This window comes from Leptonotus elevatus, chromosome 7 (assembly GCF_054856555.1).
Source record: "Leptonotus elevatus isolate MCC_2025b chromosome 7, RoL_Lele_1.0, whole genome shotgun sequence".
NCBI lineage: Eukaryota > Metazoa > Chordata > Actinopteri > Syngnathiformes > Syngnathidae > Leptonotus > Leptonotus elevatus.
In genome coordinates, this window is record NC_141245.1 from 24,860,739 (window position 1) to 24,875,115 (window position 14,377).

Here is a 14,377-nt window from a genome sequence, read left to right on the forward strand (position 1 = left end):
TTCATTTCCTAAACAGTGTCCCATTAACCACCAACGAATCCTCACATTAGACTATAGCTTTGCTTCGTGTATTTCTCGTAAGTTTCAGCATTTTTTTTCTCGCAAAGTTGCCACTTTATAAAGTCACAAATTTACGAGTTTTTTTTCTCGCAAGTTTTTTACTTGGAAAATTGCCCCCCCCCCCCCCCCCTAAAAAAAAAGAAGAAGATATATTTATACGTGGTCCTAATACGCCGTCGTAGCACTGCATCAAATGCTTGAAACAAAGCCAGGCTAACGACGTCATCGCAATTAGCTTGGGTGCGTTTTCAATTAAGGCAGTGGGATTAAAATGGGGCCTTCTTTCAATTCGCAAAACTCTTCTTCCAAGTCTTGAAGTGGAAAGACGCGTTTCCGCTTGATCCACGTTTGTCTGTTCTCTGCCGAAGGTTGCTGTGTCACGCCATGAAGGACCACATCGTCCGGGTGGCCAACGAGGCCGAGTTCATCCTGAACAGACAGCGAGCGGAGGACGTCCACAAGCACGCCGAGTTCGAGGTACAAACTTTTGCTCTTGAAAGTTGTCAAAAGAAAGTACTGATAGGTTTTCTGGTGAGCTAACAAATACACGCACACACGCACGCACATACACATACTCACCCACACACACACACACACACAAAAATAAATAAATAAATAAAAAATAAAAGAGCAATGATGATGACATTTCCAAATGAACAATACTGAGCTCTTAGAAAGAAAAAAAAAGGAAAAAAAGAAAGAAAAAAAAAGAAAGTACTGAAAACATGACACAGACATGCACTTAAAAAGACACCGAAGTTCTTGAGGTCTCCCTGATTTTTTTTTTTTTTTTTTTTTGGGATTTGTTGGTATTTAGATGTTTCTTGGGTTGGGGAAGAATTCTGGTGGGTGGCCCGGTGGGTGGTGTCTGGTCGGTGCTGGATTTCACCTTCCTTGGTTTTCTTTGGTCCTTCCTCGGGTCTCCTGACGGCGGTGTTCGGTTTAGGTGAACGGTATGGGATTTTTTCTAATAGGTTTTTTTGGTGAGCTAACAAATACACGCACGCACGCACGCACATGCACATACAAAAAAAAAATATATATATATATATGCGGCACGGTGGCTGACTGGTTAGCACGTCCGCCTCCCAGTGCAAAGGTTGTGAGATCAAGTCCGTTCTCCCCGTGCCTGCGTGGGTTTTCTCCGGGTACTCCGGTTTCCTCCTACATTCCAAAAACATGCATGGCAGGTGAATTGGACACTCCAAATTGTCCATAGGTGCGATTGTGAGTATGGTTGTTCGTCTCTGTGTGCCCTGCGATTGGCTGGCAACCAGTACAGGGTGTACCCCGCCTACTGCCCGAAGCCAGCTGGGATAGGCTCCAGCAACCCCCGCGACAAGCGGTACAGAAAATGGATGGATGGATGGATATATATATATATATATATATATATATATATATATATATATATATATATATATATATATAAAATAATAATAAAAAATAATAATAATAAAAAAATATAAAAAAAAGAGCAATGATGATGACATTTCCGAATGAACAATACTAAGCTCTGTAGAAAGAAAAAAAAATAAAAAATAAAAAATAAAAAGAAAAACACCGAAGTAAATACATGTTGTCATGCTAACAACGTAACGGCCTACCTCCAATTTTTTTAGTAGGTAGGTACAAGGTGTACTCTTAAGTTGGTAGGTGGAGTACGTAGGTAGGATAGATAGCAAATTTGTTGCTAGGTAAGGCTTTGTTGAGATAGAAGCCTATAATAAGTTTCACTGTGTGTTAACTCTATGGGGAGTTTGTGTGTGTGTGTGTACGTGTCCTACAAGCAAGAACAGGCAGACCCAGCGAGGCCCACAGTGTGTGTCACCTCTGTTAGCAGCGTGGACGTGCGGTTAGTGATGACTTTCTTATCTGCCAACAGCAGCCGTCTTCAAACAGCTGCTTGATTTACAGTCGCCCGGGATCCTTGACCCGCTAGATAAACTCAGGGAGACGTCTGGAAGCGCAATGTCACAAGAAGACGGGGAAGGTTTCAGGGAGGGGGGGGGGGGGGGGCGAGCGTACCTGGCCCCCCCATCCCTTCTGCCTGCCGACGCCAGACAGCCAACACTTTATTATCCCCCGCCACAGCTCTTCAAAGATTGAAGATGCGGATAAGAGGCGTTTACAATTAAGGCGGCGACAGCGGCGGCGGCGCGCGCGCTGGAAAATGATATTTGTCACCACGTGTCACGTGACGGCGCGCAGATCCAGTTACCTTCTTGATGAGGAATACGCTCAAGTATAATATCTGACAGATTTTAAAATTGACGCAGGAAATTCAATTAGCTCTCGGCTTCTGTTAGCAAATTAGATTTTGAATATTAGCCGGCGTCCTCCCGGGAGGCCTTTTGGAAGACAATCTCATTCAAGCAGCAAAGATATGGAGTCTGTCTACATTACGTTTACACACACCCACTCTCTGCACTTGACATGAAATCATTCATGGATGGATGGATGGATAGTATTCAAATAAGTAATAGCTCAAACTAATAACAGCAGCTGTCTGTGCTTCTCACATAATTTTTTTTTTTACAGTAACTCCAATCAGGTTTATACTAAAGTAAATCCTAGATGGTTACGTGTATATTTTTATTTTATTGCATTGTATTTATTTCTGATAATATTTTGTATTGTTTTTCTGTATTTTGAAAAATCTTTTTAAATGTTTTTTTAAAATGTTTTTTTTTTTATTAATTGTATTTTGTGTGATAGATCTTTTTTATTTCTTTAACTGTGTGTTTGGTCTTTTTTATTTAAATTTTATTTTTTTTATTTAATGTATTCAATATTTCATCGTATATTATTGTATTCATTTGTAATAATATTTTGCATTGTATTTCTGTATTTTAAAAAAATATTTTCAAATTTTTTGTTTTTTATGAATTGCATTTTGTTTGATAGATCTTTTTTATATTTTTTTATTTATTTTGTCAAATGTTTGCAGGTTTGTTAGTTTTTTACCTTTTTAATTTTTAATTTTATTGACTCGTCATCAACATTTTTGGGCCTTTTATTGAGATTTATTTTTGATTATTTGTCAATTATTTTTTTTAACTCATTATATTTATTGATTTGAGTTGCACCTTATTAACCTTTTATTCTTGCTTTTTTTTTTTCAAATTTATTTATTTTTCAGTTCAATATCTTTTGAGACATCTTTATTCTTCTCAATTAGTTTGCGTTGCATCTTATTCACATTTGATTGTTTTTTTGACACCAAATCAGGTTCCGTGGCCGATGACGTGATACCGAACTCTTTCAATATTGCAACACACATCATGTGACGCGCAATATATGCAACATTTGCAAGTCCGCCTTGTTATTTCGCCTCACGCAAAATGGCCAATTTCCTCTTCAAAAGAAGCCAATAATAGAGTTGGCGCCGTGATATGTTGCTCTGCTCGGTCCGTGACAGCCGACGGTCCTGGCGGCTCCATTAAACTATTTTCCCCTTTCTGGTCGTAATGGCCCCCCCCCCCGTCCGCCTCGCAGGGAGCCCCCCTCCGACGGTCTGCTGATTTACGGGCCTCCTCCGAGGGAGCCCCGATATATCTCTCCGCTGTCTGTTAATATCTCAGCGCGCTCAAGTGTGTTGACTCAAGCCGGAGCATCAAGTCAGTGTGACAAATGCGCCATTAAGAGGACGCGGACGAGGATCTCGCAATCTTCCTCGAGTGTTATTACCGCCGCCGCTGCAATGGATGTTCGGATCATTTACTCAAGACAAACACAAACATGTGCACATGTGTTCCAAATGTTTAGGCTGCCCCGTCACGAGAATTTTGTGAACATTTTAAAATGACGCAAGCCCGGAAAAACTTCTCGCACAATTCCGTATGAATTTGTAACCAAATTTCACCAAATTTGTCCGTCCTCATCAAACAGTCCAACTGCGGCCAGTACGCCGCCGACAGACGAGAGGAAGAGAAGATGTGCGACCACCTGATCGGCGCCGCCAGGCATCGGGACCACGTGACGGCCAGTCAGCTGCGGCAGAAGATCGTCAACATCCTTACCAACAAACACGGCGCCTGGGGGACGCAGGGACAGAGGTGAGCACGGCCCGGGACGACGTTGCGCAATGCCAAAATGTTTGGAAGCAACGGCAAAACTTGCGCCACCAAACTGAAATCTTCATTCAAGACATTTCCTTAATCGCTGGCTCATCGGAGCGAAGACCACAATTACGTATATGACGTCGTGTTGAAAAGGTCGAAAGGTCGCCAAAACCCCCCCCCGTGAGTGAGAAGTATCCTCAAAACTCCCGTTTGATGGGATGAGGCTGCCGGTAAATGTCATTTTCCCACAATCCTCCAGGGTCGGCAAACACAATTACAGCGCGGGGCGGACTTCTTACCCCCCCCGGGGGACGCTTGATTGGCCGCTCATCCGACAGTTTGGCGGGTGGAGCTGGGGTGGGTGGGGGGTTTCTTCTGTCCAGGCATCCATTGACCCGCTCAGCAACGCACACCAGCACCTGGTGGTTGTTTAGGACATGCCCCCCCCCCCCCCCAACAACCCCTTCCCGCCACCCATGTGTCCTGTTAAAATAAGTGCTCATTCCACTTCTCTGCCTCCGGGCAGCAAAGGGGAAAGATCAAGAAGAAGCACTCGTTTTGGACAAACTGAGCGCACATGTGATGTTTGTTTCACGAAACCTCTGCCAAGGTTTCGTCATCAAAACAAATGCATGCATGCATTTAACTGCATCATCATATTTGCACAAAATCAAATGATGGGAACAAATTGCTGCACTGTTCACCGATTGATTACTTTCGTGAAGTGTGAAAACCCCGCAGTATTCATTTTTCTTGGTTTTGGTCCTTTACACTGTACACCATTCTAATCTTTTTTTTTTCTTTTTCTTTTTTTTTTCTCTTTCTGCTTTTTCTTTCTACACCATTATAATCTTAATAATTAATTACAGCACATATCATCCTCATTTGCGCTCTATTTTGTGTGTGTGTGTGTTTTTCCGTGGGTTTTAGATGGCAACTCGTTTTGGTGAAGCACCGATTTAGTATGATGGCGAGTAACGCGATTATGCGATCCCGTCCGAGCACGTTTTTTTTACAATTCATAATCGTGTCATCAGAAAGATGAATTTGAACAAGTTGTGCTTGTTAAGACTGCAAACGCTTCCATGAAATGCGCTCGAACCTCGAGTAAGAGCGGTCAGGACAGAATTCTTATTTTTTTTTTTTTACTGGATTCTGGGCTCACGTTCAAATATTTATGGATCGTTCTCTCGTTCTCGCTCCCTCTCTTGACGCAAAAGCATTGATACAAAAGCGTTGTAAATGATGCCGCAAAAAAAAAAAAAAAAAAGAAGCAGCAAATTCAAATTTAATGGTAACCTGCTGTTGAAGAAAAATGACGCAATATGCTGGCGAGCGCTCGGGGCGACGTCGCATGCACGGCAGCTCAGTCTTATTCAATGCTACATTAACTTTCCCATTTATGCCGCTCTTGTAAAAAATAAAGCCCTCCGGCATGTTGAAGTGAATGTGGAGGAAGGGTGGGGGGGGGGTTGTGGTGGTGTGTGGGGGGGGGGGTGCAGAAAGCTTAGCTGTAAATGTTTATTTTCAGCCTAATGCACTGAAATCTCAAGTTCTGCCCCCAGGATATTTATCATAGCCGTGACAGGAATTATAAACACGCTTATTTGAAGGTGGTGTGTTTTTTTTTTATTTCACTTTTTCCCATCTGGATTAATAATGTGACTCTTTCATTATTTTTGGTGTAAATATCTCTGCTTAAGGTTTGACTTCAACATGTTTGTGCCAAACCGTAGTCCGTCTGCTGCTTGAAATGATTGAAAATGTTCAATAATCTTCAGCCAGCCTCGCTGTCAAGTCATGTGAGGCAGTGATGATGTAAATTAGTCTCATGGAAGAGTGCACATAAAATACAAATGGTGTTGCTTTGAGAAAGTGTTCCGCGATTCAAAACACAACGAATGCGAAACACAAAATATCCAACAAAATTATTACAAATGTATTAAAACTAGTGGGGTCAAAATTAGCCGTTAATTTTCACTTAATTTAATTCAAGTTTCTTTAACTCATTCACTGCCATTGACGGTTATAGACGTCAAATATTCATATGAACTATTTCTATTACCATTTTTCCCACTTTTGTTAACAAGAGTATGAAAACCTATAATTTTTTTATTGTACATTTATAACAGATATAACATTTTGGGATTAATCATGAGTTAACTCGTGAAGTCATGCAATTAATTGCGATTTAAAAAAATTATTGCGTGACGCTCCTAATTTTTTGTAATTTTTCTTCTTTTTTTAAATCGCGTCAGGCGATTAAATGTTTTAATTGTAATTAATCGCATGACTTAAATCGTTAACTGATGATTAATCATACATTTTATATCTGTTCTAAATGTACAATAAAAAACATTTCTAGGTTTTCATACTCTTGTTAACAAAAGTGGGAAAAAATGGTAAAGTAATTTAAATAGTTCAAATAAATTTTTGACGTCAATGGCAGTGAATGAGTTAATATAACATTTTTTTATTTTTTTTAACGCTTGATTAATGAGCGCCCCTTACTTGGAAAGCCTGTACTGGGGGAATTCCAGTCGCAACGCAGCAGATACTTCTATGTCAAAATTTAACGGTAATAAATTCTAACTCAATTTTATGCATTATTATGCAATTACTGTATCAATGACTAAAAGATGCAGCCATATTTCTATTAGTTTAACCTTTTTTCCCCCACTTTTATGTTAACAACAGTATGAAAACTTTTTAAATTGTACATTTAGAACAGATTTAGCGATTAATCGTGTGTTAACTGTTGAAGTCGTGCGATTAATTACGATTACAAATTTTAATCGCCTGGCACCCCGAATTAAAACAGACAATAATTACATAATTCAAATAGATTGTCAATACCAAAACAATCCAGCGCTCAATTTTGAACTCCAATTTTTTCCCCCCCAGAGTATATTTTGTACTTTGAGTCCACGAAGAGAAGCATCTGCATGTTTTTTTGCTCTGCCGCGACGTCAAACAATGCTCAGGAAGCAAAGCGGCGGTTTTGCCGTGCCGTGCGATCACATGACCCGAGTGAAGACTAAGCAGATGTGAGTCCTCGGGGGGCTGCCGCGTTAGATGGCGCTGCATGGCTCCTCCGTGATGAATGTCCCCCTCCTTGCATGGAGTGGGCATAGGAAAATCAATAGCCCTCAAATTGAAACAGTATAGGCTTGTATTGATCCGGCGCGCTAAATCAAAACGAGGAGCCCTTTTATACGTCTCGGCACGACAGCTCCCTGCCCGGTAATGACACACTATCAATTTTGGCTTTGCACTGATAAATCAACTTGAAAATTGGATGTCAGAAGCGTTTTTTTTTTTTTTTTTCCTCAAGAGAGGGGGAGGAGGGGAATGATTTCCTTGCCCGCTGCTGGTCGCCTCTGCTGTTGACCTCTGAACTGCCGCCGCTGGATTATAAAGTTCAAGCTAGTGCAAAGTGAAAGTAGATGTCAAGGTGGACGAATCCGGGCAGGACAGACTTTCTGCTATGTTTCTTTTTTAATACCTTACCTTAATACTGACACTTCATGGAATCGTTTTGCTTTGTTCAAATTTTGTTTCCTTGCTCCCAAAAACCTATAAATACGTTCTATTTGAAATACTACCATGGTCCCTAAAACGTATTTATACATTTTTTACGTTTCTTTATGCTCGAGCATACAGAAGTTTTTGAAGCAGTATCTGAACTGAAGAAAAAGCTTAAAGCGCAATGGTAGTTATTACAAAAAACAACCAGCAGGTAGCTGCAGAGTATAAGAGATCATCCAGGAGATATTACAAAAAAAAGACTTTCTAATGCTAATTGCGGCAAAACGGAAACCGATAAATACACAAGACTCCAATCTTTCTTTTGTTTGTTAGGTTCCATGTTTTTATAGCAATAGAACACAATATTCTGTGGGCATTGCAAAATCAGTCAAAATCCAGTATAACAGCCCGGAGTGAAGGGGATTGCGTCAGTGAAAATGTCTGGGACTGAATGAGTTGATATGATACGGAAAAATTCAATAATAGGTTGAACGTGCTAAGTTTCTTGTTTTAAACGTGATATAGATCACATTTTAAAATGAAAATGACTACGTTAAAAGGTGAAACTTATCATGTTATAATTGAGCTAATAATACTAAAAAAGATTTTTGTATGTGCGCGTGTGACAGCTGACAAAGGATCCTCCACCGATTGTTGACCGCAGCAGACCTTAACCTTAGCTGACTGCTCTATTGATTGTCAACATTTCTTCTGTATAATTACTTTTTTTTTTTTTTTCCTGTAGCAGAAAGCAAAATGGACGCCGTCTATTGATCTGCGTTCAGGCAGCCAAACATTGGCTTCCCTCTCCTCGCGTCCACTTTCATCGCTCACGCGCGACGAATGGGAACAATAACTCTTGTTTTTATTTATTATTATTATTATCACGCACCAGGAGCCGACCGACCACTGTTTGGTTCTCACTTTAAAAAGGACATCAATTCTAATACACAAGAACAAGGTCGGCGGGGAGGGGCTGTTGGGGGGCAGGGTTCACTGATAGGAGCCCGTGCGCGAAATGGGTGACACATTTTGCGCACGCGTAATGTACAATATGCTCGTTTTGGTATGCGCTCTTTAGCCACCCGGGGCTGTATAACATAAACACGGAGATGGACACTGCGTCTCATTTTGGAGCAGTCATAATTAGCTGTTCTGTGCGAACGAAAACGGAAATATATTTGTGAGTATTGTGCCATGTTGTAGCGCCACCGTTTGTGTTCAAATAGCCAACACAGCGACACTGATGCTATCCGTTAGCCCATCTTTGTGTTATTTGTTAGCATTAGGCTAATCAAATTGATGGCTAAGCTGCTGTTGTTGTTGTTGGGAATAAACATGTCAATTTCTTTGTGTTATTTAATGAGTTTGATGATTATGTTGACTAAACAAACCGCGCGTTGAAGTGTGGCGACGTTGTGGAACGGCGATAAGATGAAAGCGTGCCTGTTAGCATTAAGCTAACCAAATTTTAGGCAAAGCTGTGATGTTGTTGGAAATATACGTCAATTTCTTTGTCTTATTTAATGAGTTAGATTATTATGTTGACTAAACGAACGGCTCGTTGTGCGGCGACGTTATGGGGGCAGTGACAAAATGAGAGTGTGCTTGTTAGCATTAAGCTAACCAAATTTTTGGCAAAGCTGTGATGTTGTTGGAAATACACGTCAATTTCTTTGTGTTATTTAATGAGTTTGATGATTATGTTGACTAAACGAACGGCTCGTTGTGCGGCGACGTTATGGGGCAGTGACAAAATGAGAGCGTGCTTGTTAGCATTAAGCTAAGCAAATTTTAGGCAAAGCTGTGATGTTGTTGGAAATATACGTCAATTTCTTTGTGTTATTTAATGAGTTAGATTATTATGTTGACTAAACAAACCGCGCGTTGAAGTGTGGCGACGTTGTGGAACGGCGATAAGATGAAAGCGTGCCTGTTAGCATTAAGCTAACCAAATTTTAGGCAAAGCTGTGATGTTGTTGGAAATACACGTCAATTTATTTGTGTTATTTAATGAGTTAGATTATTATGTTGACTAAACAAACCGCGCGTTGAAGTGTGGCGACGTTGTGGAATGGTGATAAGATGAAAGCGTGCCTGTTAGCATTAAGCTAACCAAATTTTAGGCAACGCTGTGATGTTGTTGGAAATATACGTCAATTTCTTTGTGTTATTTAATGAGTTAGATTATTATGTTGACTAAACGAACGGCTCGTTGTGCGGCGACGTTATGGGGCAGTGACAAAATGAGAGCGTGCTTGTTAGCATTAAGCTAACCAAATTTTAGGCAAAGCTGTGATGTTGTTGGAAATATATGTCAATTTCTTTGTTATTTAATGAGTTTGATTATTATGTTGACTAAACGAACGGCTCGTTGTGCGGCGACGTTATGGGGCAGTGACAAAATGAGAGCGTGCTTGTTAGCATTAAGCTAAGCAAATTGGATGCAAAGCTATGTTGTTGTTGGGAATAAACATGTCAATTTCTTTGTGTTATTTAATGAGTTAGATTGTTATGTTGACTAAACAAGCCGCGCGTTGAAGTGTGGCGACGTTGTGCAACGGCGATAAGATGAAAGCGTGCTTGTTAGCATTAAGCTAACCAAATTTTAGGCAAAGCTCTGATGTTGTTGGAAATATACGTCAATTTCTTTGTGTTTTTTAATGAGTTAATTATTATGTTGACTAAACGAACGGCTCGTTGTGCGGCGACGTTATGGGGCAGTGACAAAATGAGAGCGTGCTTGTTAGCATTAAGCTAACCAAATTTTAGGCAAAGCTGTGATGTTGTTGGAAATACACGTCAATTTCTTTGTGTTATTTAATGAGTTTGATTATTATGTTGACTAAACAAACCGCGCGTTGAAGTGTGGCGACGTTGTGCAACGGCGATAAGATGAAAGCGTGCCTGTTAGCATTAAGCTAACCAAATTTTAGACAAAGCTCTGATGTTGGAAATATACGTCAATTTCTTTGTGTTTTTTAATGAGTTAATTATTATGTTGACTAAACGAACGGCTCGTTGTGCGGCGACGTTATGGGGCAGTGACAAAATGAGAGCGTGCTTGTTAGCATTAAGCTAAGCAAATTGGAGGCAAAGCTATGTTGTTGATGGGAATAAACATGTCAATTTCTTTGTGTTATTTAATGAGTTTGATGATTATGTTGACTAAACAAACCGCGCGTTGAAGTGTGGCGACGTTGTGGAACGGCGATAAGATGAAAGCGTGCCTGTTAGCATTAAGCTAACCAAATTTTACGCTGACTAAACAAACCGCACGTTGAAGTGTGGCGACGTCATGGAACGGTGATAAGATGAAAGCGTGCCTGTTTTTGCGTGCCTTGTGTTTACAAAGTCGGGCCGCAGTTTCCTCTTCTTTCTTGGCGATCAACATGTGACGTGTGATCAAACCTGAAGGCTTTTTAAAGAGGAAATTACTGACTATCTTTTTTCCTGACTTTACTGGCCACTTTGAAAGCGGCCCATTAAGCATGTGCTTGCCAGCCACCACTTTGCTGTTTTGTTTTATTTTTCATCTGGCAGCAGCTGTTTGTTTGCCATGACAGACAAGGTTACGTACTTTTTTTTTTTTTTTAAAGTTAGCTCGCAGACGAATGACTTTCATCATGCGCTGACGTGAACTAACGGTTACTTGAGATGTTTTGCTCTGAACGCAGGCCAGAATTTTTTTGAGTGTCTTTTTTTTCCTTTTTTCTTACTTCCTGACAACTGATAGTAAAAGGAAACAAGGCAGTCGCGTCATTAGTTTCAGGTCATGAACCAAGAAAAAAAAGAAAGAAAGAAAGACTCACATTTAAAGCAGTAAGGTAGTGTCTCACACTATTCTAATTTGAACATTTCCCAACATGTATTTGGAAGATATGAAGTGTGTTTTGTCCAAAATGTATGTTCGATGCTCATAAGCAAAAGAAAAACATAGCTACAGTGATGCATGCTGGTGCTAAAAAGTACATTTGTATCTGTTTCCGTAAATTCCATCATTATTCACAAATCACTGGGGGAAAGGAGCTTTTTTTGCAACATGGCCCTGGTTGATCTCGTATACTCTGCTGCCACCTGTTGACCGTTTTTTTGTGATAAATACAATTGCTTTACACGACCTCTTCCTGTCAGAAGCTGTATCAAAGTCTCCGTATGCTCTAGCATAAATAAAAAAAAACTGTCTTTGGGAGCATGGTAATAAATAAAATAGAACATATTTTTACGTTTTTGGGAGCAAATGAGTTAAATGGTATTTAACAGGTTTTTGAATGTGATCTGTTCGTTCTGAACATTCCCAGTTCAAAGGGGGGTGTGCACACTTGTGCAAACACCTGACATTTGAACTGGGGTGTGTAGACTTTTTATATCCAGCACACGGGTGAAACAGGCATACTAAACTAATTACCCCTCCCTCAATTAGCAATTAAAAACCTTGATATGCTTTAATTAATACAAATAATCCATCCCAAAAAAAATTTGCTTTATTTTTACACTCATGTCAGTTGACAAAGTTTTAGATTTTTAAAGGAAAGGTTGGGGTAGTTTGGTCTGTAATTTCATTTGGGGGGGAATTTTTTTTTTTTATGGCATGCTTGACCTTAAAGGGTCCACTGTCTTTTTTTTTTTTTTTTTTTTTTTTTTTTTATGTATCTTTTGGTCATTGTCACATTTACATGCCAGTTAAATGGAGTGAGTCAGAATGTGGAAGGTCATCTGGAAGAAGAGACTTCTTGTCTTCTGTGTTACATACAATGTGTGCGTTAAAGGCACGAAACCCGTGTGTGTGTGCGTGTGAGAGAGAGACCAGCCGTGCCCCCCCCCCCTTGAATAGAATTGTCACTGATTACTGGTATTTATAATAATTACCGCCTCTCTCATGTCGCCAATTGACGCCTTTAAAAGGAGCATAATGGCGTTTTATTGAATCAGCATGTCTGCGTCCTCCCTGCTGGCCGCCTCACACAAATCCTCCCGCCAGTCCAAATAGAATAAAAGGGGACCCTTTATCTGTGAGTTCGCCCCCGTGTGTGTGCGCGCGCGTGTGTGTGTATGTGCGCGCGTGTGTGTGTCTTCGTTAGCCAAAGAGGCTGAAAACACACCAAATCGATGACTGCGACTTGACAACAAACTAATGTCATCCCTTCCAATATCTCCAATTCGGGCACGGTTTATGTTTGACTCCGTTTTGGAAGACTTTTGACAAAATATGCGGGAAGTTGCGTCCTGTCCCAGAATGGACAGCATGGCAAAAATCAGCCCCTCCAGCACAGGATTTGATAGACACGTTTATCAGAACTGGACTGCTGAAAAGTCTTGAAGGACCCAGGAATCAAATTGAACATCGAACCAGCCATTTTGTTTTGAAGCAGCCATTTTAGGTGAATTCAGACACCACAAAAAAAAGTTCTTTGCATGAACACGATATTCTGATTCGTGGAACGCGACATAGTCTAAATCAGTCCACAGCTTTCGCGTTTTCTGGGTTTGGTCACGTGGTGTTCGCAATGTAAGCCTGACGTCACAAAAAATTCTCCCAAAATGATTTTAAAATATTGACAAACATTAAAAAAAAAAAAAACTGTGTGCATGAACGAGATTGTGTTTGCTGTAATGGTTTATTTTTTCGGATCCAATCAATGATGTCATTGATCAAAATATCTGCCGATCCGCTCCAGCAATCAGTTCTGTGGAAAGTCTCGTAGTGGTTTCGGGATCCTCAATGGAGGTGGCAAATCCAAGTCCAGAAAAAAAAAATTCCCTGCCACAGTTAGCTTTAGCCCCAAATGCTAGCTAGCTAGCTAGCTAGCTTCCTAGCTAGCTCCCTGGGTGCTTGTTTATCTGCTCGGGAGCTAGCTAGCTAACGCGAGGTGCTAACGCCAAACTGTGGCAGGGCTTTTACTTTCTGGACCTGGATTTGCCATCGCTGATCCTCAACACGCAATTCCAAAACCTGCACAGTAGCGCCCCCTGGCAGTTGGAAAAATTAGCACCAGCTGATCAACGTGAATTTGGGCGGATGTACGTCATAACAGGATGAATGGAAAACATCTTCAGGACCCAAAGCTGAAATTGCGCAGGAAGTCGGCCATTTTGGTTTGAAGCTGCCATTTTGGTCATATTTCGGACGTTGTCATTTGATGAACTCCTGCCGGTGCACTTGCCATGCATGTATTTTGTAATATTTATTAGATTACTGTGTCATGAGCCCTTGTCACCCGTCGTTGCCACAATCCCTTTTAGTTTTTGTCAATTTTCGGATTCCACCGTTTTTCATTTGATTTTGAAACATGCGTCTGCAGTTTTATGAGCAAAATCGTTCACAAATGCTGCGGTCTGGGATGAAGCGCAGTTAAAACAACAACAACAACCTCGAGTGTCTATTGGAAAAGAGGAGAGTAATAGTCAGACAATGTAGTCCCCTTCCTGCATTTATCCCGCCACACTTAGCCAAAGCTGAAAGCCTTCATAAATAACGGCGCTCCCGTTTTCCCGAAGGTTATCAGTGCGGCAAAATTAGCTTTTAAAATGCAGTTTGAAATCCATTTAGGTGATTGATTGGCGACCGATCTAATAAATTCTGCCGGTATCCGGGCGGGGCCTCGTCACGGCCATTTTTTATTGTTGTCACGAAGCCAGATGCGTTGGACGTGTAAAATGAAGGAACGTCCGCGGCTTAATAAACGCGCTTCTTTAGCTTTTGTGTTAACACAACATGTTGTTTA

The 14,377-nt window shown here is 40.7% G+C and overlaps 1 protein-coding gene across 1 annotated transcript in view; it reads left to right on the forward strand.

The window, feature by feature from the left end:
- Positions 1-14,377, forward strand: part of nbeab (neurobeachin b) — a 263,722-nt gene that overhangs the window by 114,408 nt on the left and 134,937 nt on the right. The window contains exons 35-36 of the mRNA XM_086080779.1: positions 429-537; positions 3,952-4,118. Coding sequence (XP_085936905.1) covers positions 429-537; positions 3,952-4,118 — 276 coding nt within the window. The remainder of the gene's footprint in view (positions 1-428; positions 538-3,951; positions 4,119-14,377) is intronic.